Raw genomic sequence first — 11572 nt, 5'->3', positions numbered from 1 at the left:
CGTAAGTCTATGTTTTTCTTAAAGAATCTACTATAACATTTAGCACATAATTGACAGTAAATACTAATTGACCCTTCTCTTTAACAATAGTTACTATGTTTATGAATGAGTTGCTATTGCTCTACTTGCCAGCACACAGTTAATGTTTTATGTTTCTTTGACCCTTCTCTTTAACAATAGTTACTATGTTTATGAATGAGTTGCTATTGCTCTACTTGCCAGCACACAGTTAATGTTTTATGTTTCTTTACTTCCCTTTCAACATTCATAATATTCCACCCAGAAATTTCATGGCTAGATTTTTACCAATGTATCTCTTGCTTACAGAACTAAGAAGTCTGTTCTTTGGATTCACTGAAGGTCTGTTTTGACAGAATGTGTGAAGATTTGTATTGCTGATGTTTTGTTTTGTGTTTCCCTTTCTCTCTCAACCCCCAGCCAGCAGTGATGGTTTTAACATAACCTCTTCCTACACTCTTACCAATAGTACTTGTCACCAATGATGTGATTTTTCCCCAGAATGCCAACTGAACTAAGTGTCAGTAGTCACTTCCTTAGTCTTCCTAATATCAGTTTCCTCTGCTGTAGGATAGAGATATAATGGTTCTCTCCCCCTTTTCATGGGGCTAACTATTATGCTAGGATGACTGTAGCACTTGGCATATTGTCTGGCAAAGAAAAAGACCCAATGAGTGTTAACAAATGTTATTACTGGGAAAGGAATATAAATTTATATAGACAAAATTTTCAGAATGCTTTTTTTTAGCATTTTTTAAATTAAGGTATCATTGATATACAATCTTATGAAGGTTTCACATGAGCAACATTGTGGTTACTACATTCACCCGTATTATCAAGTACCCCCCCCACCCCATTGCAGTCACTGTTCATCAGCTAAGTAAGTTGCTACACAGTCACTATTTGTCTTTGTGCTATGCTGCCTTCCCTGTACTGCCTTCCCCATGAACCCCTGCATTATGTGTGCTGATCATAATGCCCCTTAATCCTCTTCTCCCTCATTCCCCACCCCCTCCCCTTTGGTAACCACTAGTCCCTTCTTGGAGTCTGTGAGTCTGCTGCTGTTTTGTTCCTTCAGTTTTTGCTTTGTTGTTATACTCCACAAATGAGTGAAATCATTTGGTACTTGTCTTTTCTACCTGGTTTATTTCACTGAGCATAATACCCTCTAGCTCCATCTGTGTTGTTGCAAATGGTAGGATTTGGGTTTTTTTTATGGCTGAGTAATACTCTATTGTGTATATGTGTCACATCTTCTTTATCCATTCATCTACTGCTGAGCACTAGGTTGCTTCCATATCTTGGCTATGTAAATAGTGCTGCAGTAAACATAGGGTTGTATGTGTCTTTTTGAATCTAGGATCTTGTTCTCTTTGGGTAAATTCCTAGGAGTAGAATTCCTGGGTCAAATGGTACTTCTATTTTTAGTTTTTTGAGGAACCTCCATATTGCTTCCCATAATGGCTGAGTTATTCAGAATCTAATGTGTTATTCTAGCCCCTCCCGGCAAGGACTCCCACCAGTACAGTCCTGTTGTCTGTATCAGTGTAAGGACAAGACGATAGAAAACATTCATCTTTTCATTCGTTTCCTCCTAGCATCTTACTGGGTTTGCATCAGCCAAATTTCACTACTTTTGTACTAATGACTAAGAGCGAACTTGCCTCTGCATCTGTAACAAATGACATTGTTCAGTACTCTAACTAGAAACTATTTTTGTTGTTAGTGTTCCCTTGTTGCCATCTCACATTTACAGTGCTATCTTTTGGATACATCAGTGATCAGAACAGTCAGAAAGGCTAATTGATTTTGTCATACTTTGAAAAACAAAGTAAGCATTATCTACTCCTTGGTCTGGAGGGGACTCTGAATGTCGTCCCAGGTCTGGCTCCCAGCACAGTGCCCTCCCACTCTGGCCACGGTAAATGCTCAGCAAAGATCAGCTGATCTTGTCCAATCCTTTCATTTGGGGATGGAGAAAATCAAGGCTCAGGGAAGTGAGCTGGCACATTCCTCAGGTCCAGACTCTGGATCTCTGACTGAATGGTTAGCAACACAGTCTGCCACTCATCAAACTTGGTGTGGCTATTAAGGGATTCCAGGATAAACTATTGGAGTCTCTTAGCAATTTTTCCCCAGGTTCTTTCCCCCTGCTCACAATTACAAAACCCACTTCCAATGGCTCCCAGCACTTGTCTCTTTCCCACTTTATTTTCTTTCATAGCACCAATCACCATTTAGCATATATATTTTATTTATTTGCTTGTTTGTTTAATTGTGATCTGTCTCTAGGGGTTTTCCATGTGCAATTTAGTGTTTATTAAGAGTTCCATATTTCTTTATTTTCCCTCATTGAAAAATACAAAGTCTTGGCCATGGGATTTAATAACACATATAGTCCTAACAAACATCACTTACTTTCATCTAACAATTGGAAGTAGATTTTGGAGCCAGACAATTCCAAGTTAAAACCCTAGTTCATCCACATTGTAGTTGAGAATTTTGAACAAGTAATTTCATCTCTTCAAACCTCAGTTTTTTCATGTATAAAAGGAGGATTAGGATGGATCCTTATATGAATATTTAAAAACACTCAGATCAGAGCATATAGAAAAAAAATCTAATGAATGTCCTCTATAATTATGAACCCTGCAGACTTCCTGTAGTCAACAAACTTAACTATTAAATAATCCCTGATGTGACATCTCATTTTACTACCTTCTGGACTTTAGCCGTATAGATTTCTCCACCCAGAATTCCCTCTCATTTCAGCCTTTTGAAATCCTACTCCCCTTCTGAGACTTGCTAAAAACTGTCTCTTCTGTTTCTCCATCCCATTTTGTATATCTCTTAAGTCATATAACTTACTCTGCTTTCTCTTGTTATAAATTTTTATGGTTATCATAATCTCAATGTGATATTGTGTATTTCCCAAACCAGAAGCTCTATTTATTTTTGAAACTGCCATACCAACTAATAAATTATCTCTACAATTTAATTGACTTAGTAAGTATTTAATTCAACTAAAAGCAGGCAAAGACAGTAGTTTTTATAAGGGGTAATTCAGAATTTTTACTGGCTTACCTAATGATTAAAATCAACAATCTGATAAAGTTCCTCTTGCTTAAAAATACAGATTGCCAACAGAATTTTGAAGAAGATAAAAATCGTAGGAAGGAAGAATAAAGATTGTCCAGAAGGAAGGAAATGAAATCATGACTGTCCCACAGCATACACAGCTACAACATTCAGTGAGTGTTTGTTTCAGATGTTGTTACTTCAGGGCCACGGATACTGGGTGAAGAGGAATGAGGCAAGACGATAGGGAAACAAAAAATACTCCAAGCATAGCCTTACCATTTGGCTCTTCAACAAAACTTCCTGATACCATTGCTGAGAATGGGTTAATTATTTATGCTTATTATATCGTTTGAGACACTTACATTTTGAGGGATTTTATACAGACAGATGCAAAGTTTTAAGTTTTAGCAAGGATAAAAACCTCTCACTGTTATTTTAATTTGAATTGGTTTTATTTTAGCCAGATTTAAAAATAAGGCTAATTTCAAACTTCCCAAGTTCCTAAATGAATGAATTAACATGAAGAAAACAGTAAATTGAGTAATGAGAATGACCACTTACGTGTGGTGGAAATTAAAGTCTTGTATGAATAGAATTGATATAAGAAATCACTTTGATATCATGAATTAAGTTGTTGAGGTAAGGAAGCATCAGACATAGGTCATCCTGTGACTTCACATTATCTTCATCTAGAAATCTCCTGCATATAGTATCATGGAATGGATGAGTTCATGGAAACTTCCATGTGACTGTTACAATAAATTGAACCAAATAGCAAATGACCAAAAGTGCATCAAACCAAACTGCATTAAATATTTTCCTTAAAGAAATCATAATTTCAATAGCCTAAACAATCATTATTTATTTTATAAATTTTGGAAAAGCAGAATTTGGGAGGTAACCTAGTTTATTTATATCAACAAAAGAGAGGCAAAGAGAATCTATGTTTTATAAAAATCAAAGATAAAATAAGACAAAATCCTGGTCTTGTTTTAATTCAAGTTAGTATTTAAAGCAACTCCAATATAACTGTTCTCAATATTTTCTTACAGAGTTTTCTTTATATGGAGTTTTAACGATATACTTAATACGTCATAAAAATAACCAGAGTTGTTTTGACCATTTTTTGCATGGCATAGTAAATATTTCATTGTCTTTGGTCTTTCATAATTTAAAAGTGAAAATAAGCACATGATTAATTCTATTTTTCATAAGCAGATTTCTTTAAAACACTTGTCAAAAGCCAGTGGCCTTATAAGAGTTCATTTCTGATTACCTCTCATTTCACCTGTCATTTTCACTGCAGAATGGTTTCTACACATACTATTTTGCAAAAAAACTTATCAGGGGTAATATGTAAAATATAAATAAAAAGTTAACACTACCTTTGGATACAACTTACATGGATTTTTAAATTTGCTTATCCAAAAAAGTTTTGCTGATAGGCTATTTCTGCAAGAATACACGAGAAATTGCTTTCCATGGTTGTTTTCTGGGAGGTAAATTCCATGCTTTGTGATGGTCCACAGCACACTCTTTTGTTTAAAACAAAAGCATTTCCCTGATTTTACCACTTAAAACCAAACAACAATGACAAAACATTTTTCAGAATGCTGTGTGATCATGGGAATTTCAGCATTTCCCCATTCATTTAATCAATTTACTTAACATGATATTAGCATGTGAACTATTTGGTAAGAATAAAAACTTAAAAAATATAGACTAATATGTATTTCATCTCTAATTTAAGTCTCATAATATTGTTGAGGAAGTTAAAGAACCATTATGGATTTATAAATATTTGTCACTGCTTGTAACTAGATGATTTCACAGGCAAGAAGTTTCCAGGCCAAAATAATTCTGTTTTTTATGATTTGGAACAGACATACATTAATTTATTTAACCAACTTATTTAATTTGAGTGCTTAATTTATTTAACTTAGGCTACATTAATACTTTCACTAACTTATTTCACTAACTGATTTTTGGCCAACCTTTTAAAATTTCAACAACAGGGAATCAAAAAAATGAATTAGTTTTGGAAACAGATTTGAGCTATTGTCTTGGCTCACTGCTTGCTAACCGAGAAAACTCTGGCAGCTAATCTAATTTATTGGGCCTGGGAAATTCTGGAATGTGTGGTACTTCAAATACAGAAAAAGAATCTCCTAAACACTTTTTTCTGTAAAAATGTAGATATATAAATACAGTTAGAAATGAAATATCTTAGGTAATTCAGCCCACCCCTAACCCCATCACATATTTAACAAATTAGGGGGGGAAAAAAAGGCCAGAAAAAATATGTGACTTTTCTGGCAATGGCCAGCATCAGTGCTGGGATTAGAATCCAGGAGAACTCAAGTAGCTCATTGTTTCTTTCACTCTGATATAGTCATTGAGGATAAGTGGGTGGAGCCTGGACAGAAATTATAGACAAACAAAAACCTCTTACAAAGCAAGGAGTGGCAGTGGATGTCTAAGGCCAAGTCCCCTGAAATATTCAGCTAAGGCTCCACTCTTAACTTGAATTTGACCCTGTAGGCAGTAAGTAATCTGGGGAGAAAGAAATATCTGACTGCTTGCGAAGGTTACCTACATTCATACTTTATATTTCTGCTAGTCTTTTGAGGGTCATTTACAAAGTTTTAGTTTACAGTCAGAGGGAAACTTTATACTGCAGGTAAATATTTGTCCCAACAGACACTTTTCCTGGCTTTACAAAGTGGCATTTAGACGTATAATACTGCTTTCCAGAAAGTGGAGAAACCAATAAGTGAATCTGCTGCCCATATCCGGGAAGGTGCTTGAGCCAGGAATTCAAAACCCTTGGTGTCAAGGGTCACGCAAACCTTGGCAGATGGGGAGTGGAGCAACACTTTCCGGTAAGGACTCTGAGGATACGTGCTTCTGTCTCCTGTAGTATCATCTGCTTACCCTCCAAACAGTACAACACATCCCCCTAAAGAAAGAAAAACTCTGCTGTTGAGGGTGTGGACGGTTTGTCAATACCAGAGAATGGCTGTGCAACAATATTCACACCGCGAAGCCCCTTTTGTCCCCAAATGTGTAAATCCTTTTCAGGCATTTAACAGACTGGATGGATATACATCAGCAGAGGCGGTGTGTGAGATTACTGCTAGGTTTCATTTTCCTCTTGGGCCTTTTCTTAATCGTCCACGTTTCCCACAGTAAGCGTGCATATAACAGGGAAAACTATATGCCGTGTATTTTTGAAACTTGGAGAGGTGAAGGACCGTTATTTCCTGCAGGGTGTCCTCCTTTTCTTGTTTCACAAAGCCCGGATGTGACTTGGGAACGGGGAAAAAAAAGGAACAAAAACTAGAACTTCAGTTGTTTCTCCAGGAAAGTGGGCTAGCGCAGCCCCAGCCCTTGGCCCCCGCCCAGGCCGGTCCCCGGGCGTGGCGGCGTCCCCGCGGGACCTTGGGCGCCTCTCAGTCGTCACCCTCCCGGGCTCCCTGGGCGGCCTCGCTGGCGGACGCGCGGGGACCAGAGGAAGGCACAGTCTTAAAACTCTGGGACGCAGAGCCGGGCGTGAGGGCAGGAACGGGGGCCAGCTGGGCCCTCGGGCTCTGGGGACCGCCGCGCGGGAGGCGGCACGTCCTGCGCGGGCGGGCGGGGTGCGCAGGCTCCGCAGTTGTTTGGAACGCGCCGCGGTTTGCAGCACTTGCAGCTGCTCCGCTTACAGAGCTGTCCCTGGGCCCAGGTCTGGGGCGAAAATGCCAGCCCTTCACATCGAAGATTTGTCCGAAAAGGAAAAGCTGAAGATGGAAGTCGAGCAACTTCGCAAAGAAGTGAAGTTGCAGAGACAGCAGGTAAGTTGGCTGCCCCAGAAGATTGCCTTCTCTGAAATGAACCAATCAGCTTTTCCGGATTATTACAGTATAACAGGATTTTTTGTTTCTGTTTTGTTTTTGTTTGTTTGTTTGTTTGTTTTTAAGTATATCCTGAGGTAGGGCTTTGGTGGTGTCTGGAAACTGCCAGTTGATGCGGGGAAATCATAGGACGTAAAGGAGAGGACGATGATCCACTGAAAAATTTAAAGCCAAAGGTCCAAACTTTGGAGGAACCTAGAATGGGGGAAATAGACAAGAAATTCTGCCTGCAGTTAGACAATTAGTTTGAAAAACTCAAGCTGTAGGAAAAAGCAGATGGCCTTTTCGCTATGGGAAAGAATGGTATTTGAATTTTTTTTAAATCACAATTTGAAGTCTTGAATTACCTAGTTTTAAATTTCACCAGAGCTTTCCAGAGGTGTGCAATGAATAGCGCTTTTGGGCCTGGGAACAAAACATTAAAATGTCTGTATTTATTTGTAAAGCACAACCTTTTAATTCCCATGATTTGTTTTATAAATGTGCACAATGAACTAATACAGCATCTGTATTAATTTATCAATATGTATATAGGTGCCTATGAAAATTCCCCTGTAGTGATCATGATTAAAAAGTTTAGGGACTAATGAAAAGGACTGCAAATTGAGAACATACGCTCCCATGTTCAGAAGTCTCCACTAAAATTGCATCAATTTCTTAACTGGTAATAGGGACCTTCCTTTCTTTCTTTTTTCCCTCACTCAGGCAATTTGTAGTCCAGAAATAGATTTTTGGGGAGATGTATTTTTAGGTAAATTACCTAGCTCTTTCTCCATTGTCCAATTTCTCCAAAAACTTAAACTGGTTTTATTTCTCTAGGTTTAATACTAAAAAATTTTAAGAAAAACAGTGGAAATGAAGCAAGTATGGGAAGTGTGCTCACTTGCCTTCCTGTTCTAGTTATGGTAAATCTATTCATGGCACGAGTCGTATTTCTCACGATGCACATTCTGAGTGATGTTTGGAAGACGCAGGCTTTTCTGAGTTTTACTCCTCACACATTTCATTTCTCACATTGAAGCTTTCACTTCCAAATCCCTACTCTTCCTAGATTTTGGAGTGCAAAGTCCTTTCTATCCATGTTGAAGAGTTTTTAGCTTTGAAAATACTACTATAGTTAAAGGAAAAATGCTATGACAGGAACCACTGAATAGGCTTGTTTCTTGAGTTAAGGGACCCATTTTATGGGTGACAAAAGCCCACAGTACAACATGTGTTGACCACTTAGATTTTTTTCACACAATGAATCTTAGCGGTTACATGTTAAACTGAGTTGCATACACTGAAGTGTACAAACTTGTAATATCTAAAATCTGGTGTCACGATGCAGAAGTAAAGGGAGACAAAGAGACACGCATCTTTTAGTTATTTAAAGCTTCAAATTAACAATTGGGCAGGGGTCTGGATGCAGCTGACTGAAGAAATTAAAGGTAACATTCATTAGCGGTTCCTCCCTGCCTGCTCTCCACTGCCGCTTCTTAGGACACACCCCTCTGGATCAGCTGTCCAACCTCAGAAACCACGTTTCTGCCACACAGCAGGGGGAGAGAAAATCTCAGGCAGAGGCATCTAAGTCCTAGTAATAATATTCAGACACATTTTATTACGCACTTTAAATTTTAGAGCATTAATGCTAGAGAAATATTATGGTTCTTAGAGATTATTGAACCCTCTCACTGTTAAAGATAAAAAGCTTAAATCCCAATGAGGCTAACTATCTCCACATTTAAGATCTCAGAGATAATGATAGGGCAGTTACTCAAGCACGTGTCTTCTGATGCAAAGTCTATTATTCTGTCAATAAATTGTTCGTGTCTGAGCTGTGTGCTCTACTGAGGCCAAGGACGTAAAATTCACAGGCTCAATTCTGGCTCCAGCTAATAGTTCAAAGATACCCTCTTGATCATAGAAGGAAAGGCATCAGAGGAGTAATTTTTCTCTTTTGGGGGTTGCAGATCTCTTTGTAAACCTAATGAAGAACAGGTAAAATTTGAGGTAACTTGAATCTGATCCACAAATTTACCTGGGGCAATAGAGTCCAGCTTATGGATACTAGCATTATCGCTTTTAAAAATTCATTTAAAATGCATGCATTGTAATTGCCAGCAACACTGTAGAGCAAATGTTACCTGGGAGAATGGTACTTGAAAAGATTTTCATTTTGCCCCATCATCTAATTTTAAATTTTAGATCAGTGGCTTCCACACTGGTATTCAAAGAGTCTTTGGGGTTGGGAGTAAAATATTAAAATTTCTACTTTGGGTTACTTTTAAATCTCATATTTGTATAATTTCCAGTTTATGTTTTACAATTATGCATTATATATTAACACAGTAGTATCTGCATTTGTTTATAAGTAAATAATTATACACATTTTGGGATGTGTATGCAAGCATATTTTAGTATCACCGTGAAAATAGTTTGAGGATTGCTAATCTAGATTACAAATTCAATGAGAGTATTTGCCTAGGTTAGGTCTTGGAATTTCCTGGAGCTTCCATAATTTGTACTTTTAATTTCTTATGAATAATGCAGGTCTTGTTAAGACACTAATACTTGTTAGTTTTCCATTCCTTTCTATTCTTTTTTTTTTTAACTCACTCTTATCACCTACCTCTAAAATCAAACTTTTTGAAGAAACTGTTCAATCCTTTCTCCATTCAGAAACAGTTTCAACTAATTACACAAACACAGATAAGCCTAGTAATCCCCAGATAAGTCTTTTATTATGATCATTGCCCTCCAGCAATGGGAAGGAATTCTGATCAGAATCACAGGAGGAATCATTGGGCAACTTCAACCTTTCCAGAGTCACTCTTTCCCCAATGCTTCTATCATTTTGTGAAATTGCAGGACATGGTACACACCCCTAATAAATGAGGATTTGGGCAGGACACACCCCAAAACATTTGGGGATTATCTACTGCTGCACACCTGTTCATTAGCATGAAAAATTGAAAATGGAGTATGTTTTAGTTCCTAAAATATTGTGGACACATTGTATTTTAGCAGAAGGACATCATATGAGGCACAATGCATAGAAATTGCTGGGGGTGATCTTCTTAGTACAGTAAATTTGAAGCTTATTTGATCCTGACTATAGTAAGAAATATATTTCATAATCTCTATATATTCATATATGCTATATATGCTCTGTTCTTTGCTCTAATATTTTTATTCCATTAATTTTTTAAAAATGCTGATTGTATTCAATTACATTAATTTCACTAGAGGGTAGGTGACAAAAGTTGAACAATCCTGACCTAATTAATTCATTCTTTTTTCTGTTAAGGTGTCTAAATGTTCTGAAGAAATAAAGAACTACATTGAAGAACATTCTGGAGAGGATCCTCTGGTGAAAGGAATTCCTGAAGACAAAAATCCCTTTAAAGAGAAAGGCAGCTGTATTATTTCATAAATAACTGTCAGAGAAACTTTGTCCTCAGTGGAAGAACTAGTTTGTTTTAGTTTTCCAAAATAAAACCAACATGCCTTTTAAAGAAGAAAAACAAAATTAAAAGGAGACTTTTTTAAAACACATATAGATATGGTTATGTATAAAAACTATGTGCTTCTCATCTTTGCTCACCACACACCCTTTTTAAGAGGGCAGAGAGTATCAAATGTACAATTATGGAAATGAAGACATTACTTGTGCATGACTCACCTCTTTCAGTATATTGCTTGATGCCTCAAATAAAGTTTTATCATTGGAAAATGCATGTTAGCAATTTAAGAAAGCTTTTTTTTTTTTGCATTAACTTTTATATTTCTCCCCATAATCTTTTGGGTGTTTGGAATATGTATCAAAAGATTTGGTGGTTTGATAGATCAGGTCCCCAACCCAGCCCTTTCTGCTTCATATCTCAGGAGGTTTACAGTGCTGAGTTCTGTCCGGAATGCTTTGGATCTAATGTTAACTATTAGGGAACTGAGTGAGAACAATTCCTTACCGTGTAGGGAGTCAGATTATGAGGCAGGACCCAGGCCAAGCCACATCTACATTAGCACTTCCCCTGTTTATCAGTGTGCAGATCTTATTCTGAATGTTGCGGAGGAAGTGGCCTTGGGCAGGGGAGGGGCAGGTGATCATGTGGAGCACCCCGCCAGGCCAGCCCAGCCCCTGTAAGTTGGCTCTCTCGAGGAGCTGGTGACCCCACAGCTCTGAGGCACTGGCACAGACACTTGGCTCTGCAGGTGGTCCCGGGCCAGCCACGCTGCTTTTCCTTCTCCTTCAAAGGGACCAATCTCTTCGCCCATTTCTAAATTTAGCTTACCTTTTTCTTCATTGATTTGCAGGAATTCTTCATACAGTCTTAGCTGGGCTTCTTCTCTGGCCTAGGTGGGTAGGTATACATTATAGGTGTAGGTGTACCTTATCTCACCAGAAAGCGCCTATGGCCCCTAAAAGCTCCCTAAACTATGTAAGCATCCTCACTCTGACATTACTTTCCTGTCCCTCTCTGAGAAGGAACAGGATGCTCCAGGCACATGAAAAAGCGGGTTACAGCTAGCCAAGAGCAGGAACTATTTCAGCTTCCTGCCTTTTCCTGTGCAGTGACATCCACTGGGATTATTGA

The 11572-nt window shown here is 38.0% G+C and overlaps 1 protein-coding gene across 1 annotated transcript; it reads left to right on the top strand.

Moving 5' to 3' along the window:
• Positions 1-6452: 6452 nt before the first annotated feature.
• On the top strand, positions 6453-10712 carry GNG11 (G protein subunit gamma 11). Its single transcript, XM_017662376.3, has 2 exons — positions 6453-6932; positions 10285-10712. The coding sequence occupies exons 1-2, from the start codon at positions 6837-6839 to the stop codon at positions 10408-10410; spliced, it is 222 nt and encodes a 73-aa protein (XP_017517865.1). The 5' UTR covers positions 6453-6836; the 3' UTR covers positions 10411-10712.
• Positions 10713-11572: the final 860 nt, after the last annotated feature.

This window comes from Manis javanica, chromosome 6, assembly GCF_040802235.1.
Source record: "Manis javanica isolate MJ-LG chromosome 6, MJ_LKY, whole genome shotgun sequence".
Lineage (NCBI taxonomy): Eukaryota > Metazoa > Chordata > Mammalia > Pholidota > Manidae > Manis > Manis javanica.
The sequence above is the reverse complement of the archived record's forward strand: the minus strand, read 5'-3'. Positions and strand labels throughout refer to the sequence as shown.